General features: G+C 36.5%; 2 protein-coding genes across 2 annotated transcripts; one reads left to right on the top strand and one right to left on the bottom strand.

The window, feature by feature from the left end:
* Positions 1 to 397: 397 nt before the first annotated feature.
* On the top strand, positions 398 to 964 carry LOC111882007 (uncharacterized). The gene has a single exon (XM_023878375.1). It carries the CDS (start codon positions 398 to 400, stop codon positions 962 to 964), a length of 567 nt encoding a protein of 188 aa, XP_023734143.1.
* Positions 965 to 14,507: 13,543 nt separating this feature from the next.
* LOC128129042 (uncharacterized) lies at positions 14,508 to 16,550 on the bottom strand. The gene is made up of 7 exons (XM_052767750.1): positions 16,434 to 16,550; positions 16,129 to 16,376; positions 16,005 to 16,043; positions 15,458 to 15,947; positions 15,016 to 15,102; positions 14,707 to 14,805; positions 14,508 to 14,579 (listed from the first exon to the last, which is right to left on the bottom strand). Exons 1-7 carry the CDS (start codon positions 16,548 to 16,550, stop codon positions 14,508 to 14,510), a joined length of 1,152 nt encoding a protein of 383 aa, XP_052623710.1.
* Positions 16,551 to 17,931: the final 1,381 nt, after the last annotated feature.

Genomic DNA, 17,931 nt, shown 5'->3' with positions numbered 1-17,931 from the left:
AGAAAGGGAGCCAAAATATTACCTCCAAAGTGATGTTCTGAGCTCCCAATTCGAAGAATGTCCACCTCCCTTGCTTCCTCTTGGCTAGAATCTCCTTTGCCTTGCCGAACAATGCTTCAAAGGTTAACAATGGCCTCCTCTCTCTCCCAAAACGCTCAAAATCTCTTTAGGGTTTCTCTCTGGGGTTGGTGGCCGCAAATGACGGCCATAAGGCCCTTTAAATAGGTCTCAAACCCTGGAAATTAGGGTTTCATTAAACAGCGTGGACTCGCCGAGTCCAAACGCGAACCCGCGTGCAAAACCGCGATCCTACTCGGCGAGTTTAGACTCCAACTCGCCGAGTCTCCTCACAACACCCAAAAATAAAAGAATAAAAAAATAATACCTGTGAATCCGGATGTTACATTGTCTCCATTGGGCATGGGAAAATTGCCCTACAACATATCATGGGCAATTTACCCGAGGTGATCATGGTCACCCAACAATCATACTTGAAGCAGTTGCATCACAAGATATGTGGATTTGGCATGCTTTTTTTGGTTATCCTGTTTTGGTTAACGACATCAACGTTCTTAATCGTTCACCAATATTTAACAACATATACGATGGATTCGCACCAGATTCTTCTTTTCAAGTGCGTGGAACGCCATATAAGTATGGTTATTATCTGGTCGATGGAATCTATCATGAGTATGATGTGTTTGTTAAATCGTTTACAACTCCACATGGTTCTAGACGAAAGAAATTTAAGAGAACTCAAGAAAGAGCTAGGAAGGATGTTGAGCGTGCTTTTGGAGCTCTGAAGAAACGATGGTTCATATTGAAAAAACCACAAGCTTATTTAGGCGAGGAAAAACTTCAAGAAATCATGTATACATGTCTTATATTGCATAACATGATTATTGAAGACGAAGGAAGAGCGATATTTGCGTTTGACGAGGAAGAAACCATATCAGAGACATAACCAATAGAAATTGCTGGCGAAGAGTATATAAACAGGAGAGCAGAGATACGTTGCACTGAAACATTTCACAATCTTTGCAGTGATTTGGTGGAACACATTTACGGGGTTCAAAATATTAACCTTAATTTGGATCCACCGGATGACCCCGGAGACGAGTTCTTGGAGAATGACTTTATGTAGTTTGCCTTAGTTATTTTATTTGAGTTTTTTAAGTTTCCAGGATTATTTAAATGTCACGCGTGTGGTTTTCGGGTTTTTTTTGGTTATGCAATGTAATGTTTTTATTTTTATTTTCAAGTAATGAAAAATTATGTTTTTTTAATTAAAATAGAAGTTTTATTAAATTAAAATAGTTAAAAAAAGAAGTTTTATTAAATTAAAATAGTTAAAAAAAAGTTTTATTAAATTAAAATAGTTAAAAAAAGAATATGTGGCACCACTCCCTTGGTGTGGCAAGAAACCGCACTTGAGTGGTAAAAAATGACATGACGCTTATGTGGCTGGGGAGGGAGTGTGGTTTCGGTGACACCACACCCTCCAACCTTAGAATGAAATGAAGTTTTGACGAAGCATTTGATAAGACAACAAGAATCATACATTTCTCACATTAGGGGTTAGTTTGTGTAATCCTAACACACAAATTAGCTTATTTGTACTAAATTGCAAAGCTAATAAACAGCTTTTAAAAATAAGCAATCTGAACGACCCAAAGATCAAACAACTTATCAAACAATGACAGAAAATAAGAACAATAAAGATTCACAAAGAAAAACTTTTCACTAAGAATGATAATCTCACAAAGAGATTATCGTATGCACAAAGCGGCTATTAGGGTTTATGAAAACGCATAACCTATTACAAACTGATACAAAAGATTATATACTACTATTCTAGATAATCCCTATAAATCAGGGATATGCCAGCTAACTAATTTACGCTAACTATGGAAACAAGATAAATACAAAAACTGTTACAACGTGCTGAATAAAGATATATACTGATCAACTGAGATGCTGATGTTGATGCTGAGGCTGAGTCATGCGCTGACGCTGATAGACTAATTTCAAACATCATCATATTTCAAGGTTTGACCTTACAATCTCCCCCAATATGATGATGTTCAAAACCAACTAGATTAGAACACCTCTGGACAAGAATTCTTCATACTCAGCTTCAGCTTCTACTTTTACTGACCAGTAGGGACTGTCCAACAGTTCCTGTCTTCTATTCAACAATTCCATAGCAATTAGAATATGAAATTCTCCATAAAGATCTTGATGGCTCATGCACATTTGTCTTAAGCCAACGAGATGAATTGTTGGAGCCCTTGGAATCTCATCATTTCGCTGAAAACACATTTTTCTGTTTTTGTCGAGATAGAACATTCCGTGTTCAGGAACAGAGATAAACTGATGTTGAACAGGATCAACACCAATGGGAAGAGATTTGTTTAATTCAATAGCACCAAAATTCAGAACCAACACATCTTCACCATCAACCTGAAACCTGGTTCTCCTGTTTCTTGGAATTGAAGAGCTTGAGCCTTGCTGCTGAGGACGTTCTTGGGGAACTAGGTCTAAACACTGAACTTTCTTAATCAGCAAGTGGAGAGCACAAGTCAATTCTGATGAAAGAGCTGAAGTTTGCTTGGATGCCAGCTCGAGCAATTCCATCCACTCAGAGAGACCATATTTAATCAGCTCGTCCCTCTTGACAACTTCAGTGTATGGGTGTTGAGGACCTTGACGAGTGATCAGTAAAGTGAGAACTTTCTCGTTACGAGGCTTTGATGCTTTGACTTTAATGATCTTATCACTGCTCACTCTTCGTTTATGAACATCTTGAAATCTCTTTCAATCAATCCTGTCGAGAACATTGTCAGTCTTAGACTTACTGCTGCTAGGAGGAGGCTGAGAAGATTTAGATTTGGACTGATATTCTAAGAATTTCTGCATCTGAGCTTCAAAGGATCCTTTGGCCTGAAGTTTATGCTGAATGAGAGATTCATCATCTTGAGCAATATTCTTCAGAAGCTGAGCTTTATTGGCTTCATCAAGAATTTGCTTAACTTGATCAGGAGACATGTTCCATTCAGCAGCCAAATTGGATATGCTGACAATAGACTTCGGTTTCTTGCTGGGAGAAGGATTGTCAGCGTGTGAATCAGAACATACAGTATCAGCTGTTTTACGCTTTCGAGACAGAGGAAGAAGATCCTCACTAGCAACATCGGAGTCTTCACCTTGAACTGGTACTGTGGGATCGATGAAATTCATGTCCAACATCTGACACTCATCATCTTGTTCTTCTTCATCATTAGGCTCACTATTTTCAGTAGATTTTTCAGTTTCAGCTTCTATTTGTTTCTCAGACTCGTGCACAGGCTGTGGTGGCTCGGTCTGTTTCAGCACGTTCCCCTCAGATACATTCTTAACAGAATCAGTTTCTCCCCCTTTTTGAGCATCATCATCATTTGGGCCAGGGGTAGGAGTTGACAGAATAACTCCTTTCAGTTGTTGAACATCAGCTTCAATACGAAGGAGACGCTGACTCATGTCTCGAGTCAGTGTAAGAAGCTCATTAAAGGCTGAGGATGGGATTTGGATGAACTGAGTACCTGGAAGCTTTTGTGATTGATGCTGCTCCCCCTGAGAAGGGTGCTCCCCCTGAGCAGATGGCTCCCCATGAGCAGATGGTTCCCCATGAATCGAGTGAAGTTTTTCAGTGACATAGATGGTATGGTGAGAAAGCTGAGGAGAGATTTGACCATCTCTTGGACTAGGATCATCTGGAATGTCAGCATTAGTGTCGTTTATTGATGGGTTTTGGTCATAAGACATCCTATGTGCTCATACAAACCCTAATGCTTGGATCTAGGTTTCTCTATTGTACATGCTTTGAATCCAAGACTATAAACCCTAATTCTAGCATATGGAAATCAATATAAACATATAATTAGGTTTATGATATTACCTTGATTGTTATGTAGCAATAGCAATCCCAATTCCTCCTTTGAATTGACTTTGGAAGGCTTAGAGTCACAAGTGTCACTCCTCTAATGGTTCACAAACACCATAAGCAAGAGGATGAAGAGGAGAGAGGATGGAGGCTGCCCAAGTTCCCCACGTTTTTGAGCCTTAAGGGTTCTATATATAGTGAGGCTATTAGGGTTATCTAACAAGGAAACCCTAATTTGGTTGCTTAAGCCCTAAGCAACCCATAGACTCCTTTAATCAAGCCCATGGACGAAATTCTTATGGGTTTCCCCATAGAATTCGTCCACCTCTTGATTCAAGGCAATCCATGGCCCAAATTGCAATTATCCTATAATTACAATTCCAGTCCCTTAAGTTTAATTAATCTCTTTTAGTCACAAAACTAATTACTAATTAATTATTGACTAATATTAATTAAACAATATGATTTCTCTTTTAATATATTATTCTCATAATATATTAATAAATCATATTTAATCCTTTCTCTCCATAAATCATCCTATCAAGTTGCTTTGGTGAAGGCAACCCAAAAGGACCATGCACCATCGGGTCAAGTACATACCAAAATAGTTATGGACTTAGACACTAATCCAACAGTCTCCCACTTGGATAAGTCTAACAACTATTATGCGTATGACTTCAGATCCTGATCTGCAATCATAGCTTTCCAAAGCCGCTGTCAACTCTGATCCTATCAGATACGCGTGTCCTTAGATAAGGGATCATATATTCATCCATTCTAGATATCATATAAGATATGATTTCAAATCATTCTCTTTGTACTATATCTCGATTTCCGATTTATGACGACTAACTAACTAAACAAATCAAATTAGCCCTAGCCCGGCCGAGCATTTACGTTTGTCATCACTAAATCATAGAGGGGCCCAAAGATATCGCTTTTATCCTACTTTGGATAAAAGGAACGGATAAACTTTGATACAATGCTTGCTTGCACTCACTCACCGAATCACACACAACAATATGTTTTATAACACCAAGTTACTAGTGCGTTTACATATTATCAACGTGCAACCGATTTGCCAGATACAACTCACACATCTCAGTTTCAAGAATATAAGATGTTATCGTCTCACCAATCACTCGTGATACAATTCATGGAGTGATCCAAGTGAGCGTGGGTTTAATCCAATGCTCAAATCACATTCATAAGCACTCATGAACGTTGCAGCAAACATTTGCTTATGTCTAATACTCTTTTAGACAATCCACACACCAATTCACGACAATCTTCATTCATATCTACTTCCAACATATGAACGACTGTGGCCCGTTTGAATAATTCGATTATTCTTAATAAACTCAATTATTCTGGAAGTCAAAACATGCAAATGTGAAACACAAGAATAATACTAATCCCATATGGCCTCAACCCTTTGAGCATAAATAAAACACCTTTTATTTATCACCATATTGATTACTCATTATTTGTAGTTTCGGGTAATCAACTTCTTACTTGAATTACAACACTTGTCCCATGCTCCTAGCATGCACACAATGTTTACCTATGGTTCTTACTTTGTGAAATAGATCATATTGAACACATTTCCAATCATTCTCATTTCACAAATCCAAATCCTTTTTCCATAAGTTAAAGAATATCAAATTCTTGCTACTTATAGAATATGCTAGATTCTAACATTCTATGCAACTTATCCTTTCGTAATGTCACTGCACCAAAGTCACAAAGACTATTGCCAATGATATTACAAAGTCCTCTATCGGAGATTGTTACAAGACAATTCCATAGACGTGATGTCTCTCACTCAAAGTACATTCTTTGAACATCCTTTTGCATAGAAGTTTCTAATCTAATCATAGATTTCTCAATATTCAATTCCCAATATGGACACACTTCCATATGTTCCATATGACAACTCATTCTTAATAGAATCTTATCTATTTGTAATGATGTCGATATGGTCCATCCAATATGGAAACATTTCCATATTTTCCAATACTATACTTCCAACTACTCACAAGCGACCAATCCTCGTCGAACTTGGATTGTCCTTTGATAGTTGTTTAATTATTTTAGTCTAAACCGATTCTAGTCCTTTTTCCCTCTAAATGTGCTCGACATTTGGAAAATTTTAGAATGGTCAAACATTAAAGCATTTGCAATCGATCCTATACCCGAAGCGTATGGGACATGACGCATAATGTTTTATTTGCTATGTTCTCTCCCTTAATTATAGAAAAACAACTCTTCAACTATTGCGACTTTGCAAAGTATGACTCTTGTTTTCTATAATTAATATTGCTAACCTTGCAATACTTTCCTTAATAATCATACAATCATAACTTTTATGCTCCCACTATCTTGATGATTATTATAAAACATAACACTTATGCTCCCACTAGCTTCGACATGTATTCATAAACATCTTAACTTTCAGAAAAACAATGCTTATTGAATTTCTTAAGTTTATGTTTCTAATACTTAGTGCTTTGATAATCTTTTATCAAGGTTTTTTGAACTTATACACATTTGCCTTCGATAGTTCATATGTGTGTCTAAACAATTAAGATTAATTGCCAAACCTCACAATTCAAATTATGGAAAGGGATGCCGTAACCATAATTGAATTCGAGAATGCAATTTTACAATCACTATCTTCTTAAAATCTGTCTTAGTGAAAACATTTCCTCACAATCATTTTCATGAAGGAGGAAATCTTATGACACTTAGATTTAAACAGTGTATTTGTTCCTATCCATGTGAATTTGTCAAAACCAAAGTTTACGACAAATTCAAACTCTTATGGATCGAACTTTCTTGATCTCGATTTCTTGCCTTTATGGTAGCACAGCTGCCCACCATGTCTTCCAAGTAGTTAAGCAACTCACCCTTTCCTATCAATGTACCTTTCATTGATTAAGGTGCTTTGCCTTTTATGCTTTCAAAATGAGAACTCATAGAACTCACATGCATAATTAACTCGATTGGATTGGCACAAAATCAAAATAATGTCAACACGATAGGTTGTAAACCTCAACTCGTGTGCTAGTGATGATCGATAAGGTTTATTTGATTTGTTCTTGAAACCTTTCAAGACCATTAAGACTCCCACTGACTCCTTGACATATAAGATTCTCTTGTCAAAAACCATTTCTTGACAAACAAATATTCAAGAGTTAGTGTAGCTTTTATCAAAACACTTCATAAATTGGTCCTAGTTGGTCTTTGTCTTATCCAAGACATCACAACTTTCCACAATTGATGAATGTTATAAACCTTCTTAATACTTGTCACTCATTGTCACAATCTTAACTCTAAGACTTGTTTTGGAACGAAATATGATTGACCTTTTGATTTAACCATTTCTTCAATTCTTGATTCCTCTTCTTAAACATACAATTGTACTAAGATTCACTTAGAGGAGCAATTGAGATATGGTTCTTAATCATTAAGACCTATCAGAAAGCATAAAAGGTACTCTCCCTTCTTCTTAGAATGGAGAAACTTTTATCTTTCTGCCTACTTGATTCTTCTTATTCGTTCTACTATTGATTTAAACTTTTTCAATCAATTCAGAATTACACTTAATCTTATAAGTATAATCATATTTACTAAACCTTTAATAAATCATGACGAATATCATTGTTACTTTTATGGTGGACTTGATCAATACGCAACTTTGTGTACTTGATCTCCTAGTCCTTCACTTGACACCTTGTCAATGAATTAGTCTAATTTCCAAATATGAAATTTCTCATTCATCGTGCAACCAAGTTGCTTGATTCCAAATTTCTATCCAATTGAAATTTGGGCGATGAGAAACTCTCCCTATTTGGTAAATTCTAGACTTTCCATAAATAACATAATAAGAATCAACTCCATTATTGCTAATAGAAACATTCAAACATCAATTTTTCATATACGCCATTGCAAGGATAAATAAATAATATAAAATCAAAATTTATTTTATTGCGGAAAAATTTTGTCCTTACAATGCAATTCATTGAAAACTATGCTAATACATCTTTCTTAGCAATCTAATTCTAACTCTAAGTAGTAGCTCAAGAATCTAATCTTCGAGAAATGCGATCGAAATCCATTCTTTCACGGTTAGATTTTGCTCACTTCTTCCCTTAAGCTTCCTTTCTTTTCTTCGATCCTACAAAACATCAATTGTAATCTTATCACATTATGTATTAAGAATCTAGAATAGAAGTTTAAAAGAGTTAGTCAATGGATTTTACCTAAAGCAAATCCATACGGATTGACTCTCCCATCTCTTAGATCTCTTAAGTAAATAGGGCAGCTTCGTCTCCAATGCCCCTTCTCTTGGCAATAAAAACAAATAGACTCTTTTGGAACAACACATGGAACTACTTTAGACATTGCCTTTCTCTTATGATCAAACTTTTCGATCATAGCATGTCTTTCGTTGCCATTGTCTATATCCATAGAGGTCTCGAAGACAGATTCACCAATCAACTTTGCTTTTCTATTGCGCCAAATCATTGCTGATTCAGCAGCAATAAGCATATAGGTGAGATCTATAAGGGTCACATCGTAGTTCATCATATAGTACTCTCTTACGAACTCACTAGATGAGTTAGGAAGTGACTGAAGAACCCAATCAACATCCATTTCCTCACAGACAACGGATCCCAACATTCTTAACCTATCAATGTGTGACTTCATCCCTAGGACGTGTGCACACACCGGCTTTCCTTCTTTATGTTTACTTGCCAAAAGGGCTTGAGTGATCTTGAACTTTTCAAGCTTTTGAACTTGTGGGTTAGGGAGAATAATTGGAGGAGGTAGAGGAAGTGAAGCATGATTTCTTGTTCCTCGATCGAATCGTGGAATATCATCTTCATGTGGAATGCTTGTTCCACGGGATTTGAGAAGACCATAGTTGTCGAACTTTGACATCTACAAAACGGGAGAAAAACGAATTCAAGTTAGTTGATAGATTGAGTCCTTAGTAAATCACCCAAATGAAATACTAAGGCTAGGACCCAACACAATATTCTACAACTCGGGAGAGGGATGCCGTAACCCTAATTGCATAATATTTGAAGGTAAGTGAATGACAATTCACTAATTTCCACCATGAAAAACGAAAAAGAAATTTAAGTTTTAAATCTATGAAAACTCCTAGATCCTTGGAGATTCATTGAACTTTCAATGGCATGTTTAAATCTCGATATGCCCCTCTTGTTTGTGACTGGGATGCCGAGGATCACAAAGCGGGTGTGAATAACGATGCAAACTTACATGGTGCCCTCACATGTTACAGTCACCTATTCGATGTGCCGGTAAACCACACACGCTCCACCGAACTATGACAAACATTGAGTCACCCTTTGCTACCTTTGCTTAGAACCTTTTAGTGTGCCGGTAAACCACACACGCTCCACTAACGTCTTCACAAGGGCACAAAGTGTAATTTTATGGAATTGCATCAATTCACTTTTGTCTAAGTAACTAAGATTGGGAATTTTATGAAAACATTTAGTTACTTTAATAATTCATTATACTTATAATGGAAGGTTTCGTTCTATCCTACCCGTTCGGCTAACGACCCTCCACTAGTCAAGAGTGCGGTGGGTAAGAGTGGATACCCATTCAATCGCCATTTTATAGGCAATTTCCTTAAACACCCATTATAGACCAGCTTCGTGAATGAGGCCTACTAACGGTAAGACTGACTTTTACTCATACATATATATAATGTTAGACTTTTAATGTTATATATAGTATAGGGTGTATTTTACACTTTTTAAAATACTAGGTGGTCTAATTTAACAATTATACTTTTAATTCAATTAAATTGTAAACCTAAACTTTTATGGATTTATTAAACCTCTTTTAATTATACACCTTAATTAATTAATAAAACCATGAGGGTGTGATTTGAACTTTTTCAAAACTATACTAGAGTTTTAGAATTTAACATTCCTAATTAAACTTTTAATCAACTTTTAAATTCCAAAACTTGAGGGCAAGTTTTGAAACATTTCAACACATTAGGGTTTAGAATTTAAATATACATCAAAATTAAACCATTTAATCAAAATTTAAATTCCAAAACTTGAGGGCAAGTTTTGAAACCTTTTTCAAAACATTAGGGTTTTAAGTATTTAAATTTCAAAACAACAAAACTTTTGGGTTCAAATTTAAACTATAAAACCTAAAGGGCAAAATATGAAACTTTTCATAACAACAAGGATCAAATAACAAATAATCTAAATTAACAATTAATCACATAATTATCCATATTTGATTTATTTAATGATTTCTTGCAAAACAATTTATCAATTTACTCAAAATAATTAATCAATTATCACATAAGGAAACAATTATCTTATTAATTGATAAATATCTTCAATTAGATCAAAATTATAGTCAAATATATCATATAATCGGATTAATATTGATCTAACATGATAAGGTAACTATCCATAAGCAAAAACAGCAAGAAATCCCAAAGTACCCTCCATCTGACGGGTTGACTCGTCGAGCCAGGCTTGGACTCGGCGAGTTCATCTATGGACTCGGCGAGTCCAGCCTCCAGAAACACAAAATTCGAAATTTTCAAACATATCAAGCATCAATACAATAGAAACCAGTCTTGGCTCTGATACCACTGATGGGTTTTGGTCATAAGACATCCTATGTGCTCATACAAACCCTAATGCTTGGATCTAGGTTTCTCTATTGTACATGCTTTGAATCCAAGACTATAAACCCTAATTCTAGCATATGGAAATCAATATAAACATATAATTAGGTTTATGATATTACCTTGATTGTTATGTAGCAATAACAATCCCAATTCCTCCTTTGAATTGACTTTGGAAGGCTTAGAGTCACAACTGTCACTCCTCTAATGGTTCACAAACACCATAAGCAAGAGGATGAAGAGGAGAGAGGATGGAGGCTGCCCAAGTTCCCCACGTTTTTGAGCCTTAAGGGTTCTATATATAGTGAGGCTATTAGGGTTATCTAACAAGGAAACCCTAATTTGGTTGCTTAAGCCCTAAGCAACCCATAGACTCCTTTAATCTTGCCCATGGACGAAATTCTTATGGGTTTCCCCATAGAATTCGTCCACCTCTTGATTCAAGGCAATCCATGGCCCAAATTGCAATTATCCTATAATTACAATTCCAGTCCCTTAAGTTTAATTAATCTCTTTTAGTCACAAAACTAATTACTAATTAATTATTGACTAATATTAATTAAACAATATGATTTCTCCTTTAATATATTATTCTCATAATATATTAATAAATCATATTTAATCCTTTCTCTCCATAAATCATCCTATCAAGTTGCTTTGGTGAAGGCAACCCAAAAGGACCATGCACCATCGGGTCAAGTACATACCAAAATAGTTATGGACTTAGACACTAATCCAACATTTATATCATCAGCTCCTTCGTCAGTGTCAGCGTTCAATGATGGAACTGTATAAGGATGTGCGATCCACTCTCGCATCCGATCAGAAATGCCGATGTCATTGGCTAGAGGATCATCTTGGTACATTCGAACTGACATTCGTGGGAGTGGGATGGGGTTTCCAGAGTGTGAGTAATAGGCCTCAGCGAAAAATTTGTCCAGAACAAGAGCAATCCAACGAGGAAATGGAATATGATCAGCTCTTACATTGGCACGAAGAAGTTGAAGAAGCTGATCAAAGAAGAAGGCCCCATAATCAAGATGTTTGTTGAGAAGAAGAGAACATACCACTTGTTGCTCAAAAGCACTCAGTTGATCACCACTACGAGATTTGTGGCCCACGCACTTGCAAAGTGCTTCAGTGAAGAACTTCCATCCCGGAGTCATACATCGACGCATAATGAGATTTGATCGAGTACCAGCTTTGGAGTGATCGTATCCCAATTGATCGAAAAGGCGTCGACAACGTTCAATGGACGGGAGCTCAGAGAAAGGTTTAAAGATTGGCAACCTGAGAGCAACACTGAGAAGATCAGCAGTATGAATACTGAGTGACAGCCACGCCCAACGGTGCCGAAGATAGCGTTGTTGTCGTTATTGACTGATGCAGAGTAGTAGAACTCGCATATTTGTTCTGGAAAGAACTCTGATGGAACCTCACTGATAGCGTATCGAAGTCTGCAAGAAACTAGAAAGTTAACAAAATCTTCGAGTCCAAGACCTCGATGAACATCTGGTATATCAGGGTTGAAAACGACATTAGTGGCTTTGATGTATATGGGAAGAGGAGGAGAGTTTGGAGCAGGGATTACTCTTCGTGAAGTGGATGAGAAGGTAAATAGGGTTGCCGCCATTGAAGAAGGTTTGGATTCTAGGGTTTTGAAAAGAAACGAAGGAAATTTGGATAATGGAAGGAAGGTTTGAAAGAGAAGGGAAAGAGGTTTAAATATGGGACAAAACGGGTTTTAAAAGGTAATGATTATCTTCTTTAAAAATAACTGCGTATCGTAACAAACTATCAAATCAGAAAAATAGCCGTTGGGTAAAAAGAACTGTTGAACTGAAGATGAAACGACAATCAGTGTCTGCGGAAGCGTTGAGATCAGTGTTACGAAAGTTTCATGCTGAAAGATGGTTTACCGCAATTCAAGGTACAACTTGCTTGTTTAAGGTTAGCAAGGTGGTTGGTGCGTGTGATAGATACTAGTTTGATTATCTAACCATCGGCACAAAGTGTTGTGTCTTTATCAGTGAGTGGTTCGTCTTATTGAATCATTAGACACTGAGTGAGAAGAAGGTGAAGAGAGGATTATTGCGTGTGATAGACCTTGGTGTTTTGGTCTAACCATCGGCAAAGACTGTTAGACTCTCATCAGCGTGTGTTTTGTCACACTGAATCACAGAATCAGTGTAAGATTGGTAAGAAAATATAGTTGCGTGTGATAGACCTTGGTGCTTTAGTCTAACCATCGACAAAGAGTTTCAAGTTGTTATCAGTGTATGGTTTAATACAGTGAATCATTCAACTTTAGTTTAGAAGATTTGTAGAAGAGATAGAGATAAGAGATCAAACCAAGTACTCAGCATGAGAATATCATCAGTATATCATCATCAGCAAAATATACATCACTTTATAAGACAATAGCAAACATTAGCAAAATTAATTACAAAGTAATCATTCCAAGTTCTCCAATAATGTGAGCAGTTGTTTGAGTGTCCAGGGCCTTGGTGAAAATATCAGCTAGTTGATCTGAAGTCTTGACATGTTCAAGAACAACCTTGCCCTTCTCAACATTATCCCTGATGAAGTGATGTCTGATCTCGATATGCTTTGTCTTTGAGTGCTGAATAGGGTTCTGTGTGATTTGAATGGCACTGGTGTTATCACAGTATATGGGAGTCTTAGTGAATTTGAGCCCATAGTCTAGAAGCTGATTCTGAATCCATAAGAGTTGAGCACAGCATCTTCCAGCTGCAACATACTCAGCTTCTGCAGTCGAAATAGCTACTGATGTTTGCTTCTTGCTAGACCAGCTGATAAGACGATTTCCAAGGAAATGACATCCACCTGATGTACTCTTTTTGTCTAAGTTGCATCTTGCATAGTCTGAATCAGTGTATCCAAAAAGTTCAAATGCTGAGTCAGGAGGATACCATAGTGCCAAGTTCTGAGTGCCCTTCAAGTATCGAAAAATGCGCTTGACTGCAATGAGATAAGACTCCTTGGGATTAGCTTGGAATCGAGCACAGAGAATAGGTCCAAACATGATATCAGGACGACTTGCAGTGAGATACAGAAGAGATCCAATCATTCCTCGATAAAGAGAGTGATTGACATCAGCGCCAGTGGGGTCAGCGTGTAGCTTATCAGTCTTGGATACCGGAGTGGAGGCCGGTTTGCAGTCACTGAGAGAGTACTTAACAAGCAGGTCAGTAATATATTTACTTTGACAAATTGAAATACCTAATTTTTGTTGCTGAGAGTACGATGTTCTTGTCAGTGTTGATGACTCTACCTTCCTTCTTTGTAAAATGAACTTCATAATCAGCATCACACAATTGACTGATTGAGATAAGGTTATGTTTGAGCCCCTTTACATATGAAACATTCTGAAACACCACATTGTTGCATTTGATGTGCCCATATCCTTTAGTGAACCCCCTTCCATTGTCTCCGTATGTAACTGCAGGACCACTTTTCTTGACATAGTCTTCCAGGAGAGACTTGGATCCTGTCATATGTCTTGAGCAACCACTGTCTAAGTACCAAAGATGTTCTTGACCCTGCAGTGCTGAGAAACTAGTTAGAACACACTGACCCATTGTAAAATGGGTCATTCACAAAGTTATTCGATAATAAATTATAACACTCTTTAGGAAGACAGTTTAAAGAATTTGACTTAAGAGTCCATTTTTCATTTCTAACTTTGATGTTATCAGCTCTTAAAAATGTTTTTATCAAATGAGCATTCACTGATCTTATGAGAGGTATCACCACATCTGTAACAAACTCTAGTACCAAAGTTCTTCTTGGTGAGCATATTTCTAGACTTAACACATTTAGATTTGTAAGATCCACCAAGTGAACTTTGAGTCCTTTTGTTTGTCATTGAATTATGACTGAATTCAGTGTCAGATAAATTATGACCAGTGATAGATGAGGAGCTGACATCAGTATCTGATTTGGACTTATTCATAGAAGCATTACAATCAGGAAAATGCTTAAGTTGTTCATGAACAGCGTGAAACACTCCATTTGAGATAGGGAAGGCAATAATATTCTCAGTGAGAGGAGTTGGTCTCACAAGATGGGCAGGGTAAGAGGTAGGATCAATTCCGGTAATTTCAATATCACACTTAGTGACACCATTAGAATCAATAACACAATATTCATCAATTAGACTCTGATTAATAAAAGTGTTACTGATAAACTTGTTTTTGAAATTATTTTTCAACTCATTCATGGAATAAAATTCAGATTCTTTTTCTTGAGATTTAAAAACCTTTTCAGCTTCTGCAAAATTACCCCCAAGAATTTTCTCACAAGAGTGTGGTATTTGAGCAGAAATAATATAATTAGAATTTTTGTGAGATTTAGCCCAAATTTGTATCACAGTGTGTTCTTTGTTCAAGAGATCTTTAACATTATCAATTTTAGCAGACAAAGATGAGTTTGACAAACTAGTGATTCTAAAATTTTCCTGAGTAGAATCAATAATGTTATTTTTCATGGATAATTCAGTTTTAAGAAGATCAATTTGATTCTGCAAATCCCTTATTGTTTGATTCTTCTTAGAATTAAGAACACCCAAATACTCAAAAATTTTGATTTTTATCATTCATTGAATAGGAAACAAAGTTTTTAACCTGATACATTGAAGGAGAATCAGTGTTGTGCTTCCTGGAATTTTCAACCGCATCAGACATATCAGCATCAAATGAACTTGTGTTGTCTTCACATTCATCAGCAGCTTCTGTTTTAGCCATCAGACATTTAACTTCATCATCTGATGACTCCTCATCAGTCTTCCATTTTTCTTCTTCAGCAACAAGAACTTTATGTTCCAAGTTCTCTGCTTTCAGCTTTTCAACCAATTTGTTGTACTTCTGCTTCCAGTATTCGTCCGAGCTTTGGGTTCTTTGCTTGCATTCTTTTGCAAAATAGTCAGTGCTACCACAGTTAAAGCACTGAGCTTTCCCTTTCTTTTCAGTAGCAGGTTTCTTGTCAGCATCTGACCTTTTGAAGGATTTCCCTTTCATCTTCTTCTGAAACTTTGAGAAATTACGGCCTGATTTCTCAAAAGTCTTCACAATGAACGCCGCACTAGCAACAACCTTTTCCAGACTATCAATATCACTTTTAGTAGAATCAGTGTTTGAAAAGGATTCAGTGTCTGACTCGGATTCTTGGCTTTTGGTTGAAAACAGTGCCACTGATGACTCATGCTGAGCATCTTTCATCAGCTCCTTTCTTTGGAGCTTTGATTCCTCATAGTATCGAAGATTTCCATAAAGACTTTGTAAATCCATTGTGCTGATTTTCTCACTATTTTTCAGCACATCAACATGATTTTCCCAACCTGCACCCAAAGAATCCAAAAACTTCTGCACTAGAACAGTTCGATGCTTTAACTGATCTTGTCTTCACAAATCATTAACAAGAGTATTAAATCTGTTAAAGGTTTGAGTCAAGGTTTCACCTTTCTTAGCAAAAAAAATATTCATACCTTCTGTTTAGATCATTTATCTGGGTAGCCTTGACTTCCTCAGTACCTTCAAAAGACACAGTTAGTGTGTCCATCATTTCTTTTGCTGATATGCAGTTTTGAACCAGCCCAAAGATATTGTATGGAAAAGCATAGCTAATTGCTGCCCGAGCACGAACATCAAGCCCATTATTTCTTTTGTCATCAGATGTCCAGTTTTCTTTAGGTGTTTTCTTCATAACACCATCAGGAGCATTGTTTTTCAGAGGCTGATACATCGGAACATATGGACCATTATTGACAATGTCCAACATGTCTTCATCTACAGATTCTAAAGCATACAAAGCTTTGATTTTCCACATAGCAAAATTGTTTTCATCAAATGGAGGAATTTTAGTAGAAGAATGATTTGAAGAGTTTATAGAAGATGATGATGAAGCCATTTGTTTGATAAGAGAACACTGCTCTGATACCAATTGAACGACCCAAAGATCAAACAACTTATCAAACAATGACAGAAAATAAGAACAATAAAGATTCACAAAGAAAAACTTTTCACTAAGAATGATAATCTCACAAAGAGATTATCGTATGCACAAAGCGGCTATTAGGGTTTATGAAAACGCATAACCTATTACAAACTGATACAAAAGATTATATACTACTATTCTAGATAATCCCTATAAATCAGGGATATGCCAGCTAACTAATTTACGCGAACTATGGAAACAAGATAAATACAAAAACTGTTACAACGTGCTGAATAAAGATATATACTGATCAACTGAGATGCTGATGTTGATGCTGACGCTGAGTCATGCGCTGACGCTGATAGACTAATTTCAAACATCATCATATTTCAAGGTTTGACCTTACACAATCTTAAATGGCCATTTTACATATGTGTTTGATTCGTAGATTGTTTTCGAATGATTTGAAATCTGTTTAAAGAATTAGAATGTATAAAGAATTGGAACCTTAAGAAATTTAATTCTTCGACACATTTGGTTGGCAAAAAATAAAAATGAAACTTAATTCCATTCTCATCATCTTATGTATAATTCCGTTTGGTTTGTAACTTTGAAAAAAGATTTGGAGTGTATTTAGTGACAAATGACAAAACTACCATTATTCATTAAAAAATCATTTTCAAATGACACCATTTAAATGAGTTGCCATTCTTTTGTAGATTCCCGTGCCTCTCGATATTTTGTATTAGGGAAAATGACTTATATGGGTAAGTATGTTACAAAATCGTTCAAAAAATACGATTCAAGTTTGGTGTGTCCAAAAAACACCATCCAAGTAAGCATTTGTACAAAAAATACCAACGAAATACATTCTTTGTTCAAATTTGATCTTTGGTAACCGACAATTACCGATAAAAAAAGTAAAGGAAAAAAAACAATAGGAAAATTGTAACATCCCGGAATATCAAGAGTAGAGTTGAAGGGCTAAAAGTGTAAGTGTGAGAGGGCAACTCGGCGAGTCCATGAGTGGACTCGGCGAGTAGGGTCGTGACTCTAGTCGCGTGTTAAGTGACCGACTCGGCGAGTAGCATGGATGGACTCGGCGAGTTGGTGCTGAGTGGAGAAAACCCTAATTTCGGAGGTTGAGCCCTATATAAAGAACATAACACATCTTCCCCAGCCTCTTTACCTTCCCTTTGAGTTCCAGAAACCCTAAATTCGTGTGAGCCTTCCTTGGTGAGAGATTAGAGCCTTGGAGGAGGTAATCTTGGAAGGAAATTGAAGAGCAAGAAGAGTGGAGCAAGGGGCTTTGAAGAGAATTGGTTCATTCATCAGTGGGAGCCTTCATTTGAGG

Source organism: Lactuca sativa, chromosome 9 (genome assembly GCF_002870075.4).
Source record: "Lactuca sativa cultivar Salinas chromosome 9, Lsat_Salinas_v11, whole genome shotgun sequence".
NCBI classification, from domain to species: Eukaryota; Viridiplantae; Streptophyta; class Magnoliopsida; order Asterales; family Asteraceae; genus Lactuca; species Lactuca sativa.
This window is presented reverse-complemented; position numbering and strand designations above follow the sequence as displayed.

What these genes read in the sequence shown, in the direction of transcription:
- LOC111882007 (XM_023878375.1), top strand. Translation starts at nt 398, where the DNA reads ATGTTACATTGTCTCCATTGGGCATGGGAAAATTGCCCTACAACATAT.
- LOC128129042 (XM_052767750.1), bottom strand. Translation starts at nt 16,550, where the DNA reads ATGGCTTCATCATCATCTTCTATAAACTCTTCAAATCATTCTTCTACT. An exon ending in CGAACTGTTCTAGTGCAGAA is followed by an intron (nt 15,948 to 16,004) that starts GTTTTTGGATTC and finishes GCTGAAAAATAG; the next exon opens with TGAGAAAATCAGCACAATGG. An exon ending in CAGAGAACTTGGAACATAAA is followed by an intron (nt 15,103 to 15,457) that starts GTTCTTGTTGCT and finishes GATTCTACTCAG; the next exon opens with GAAAATTTTAGAATCACTAG.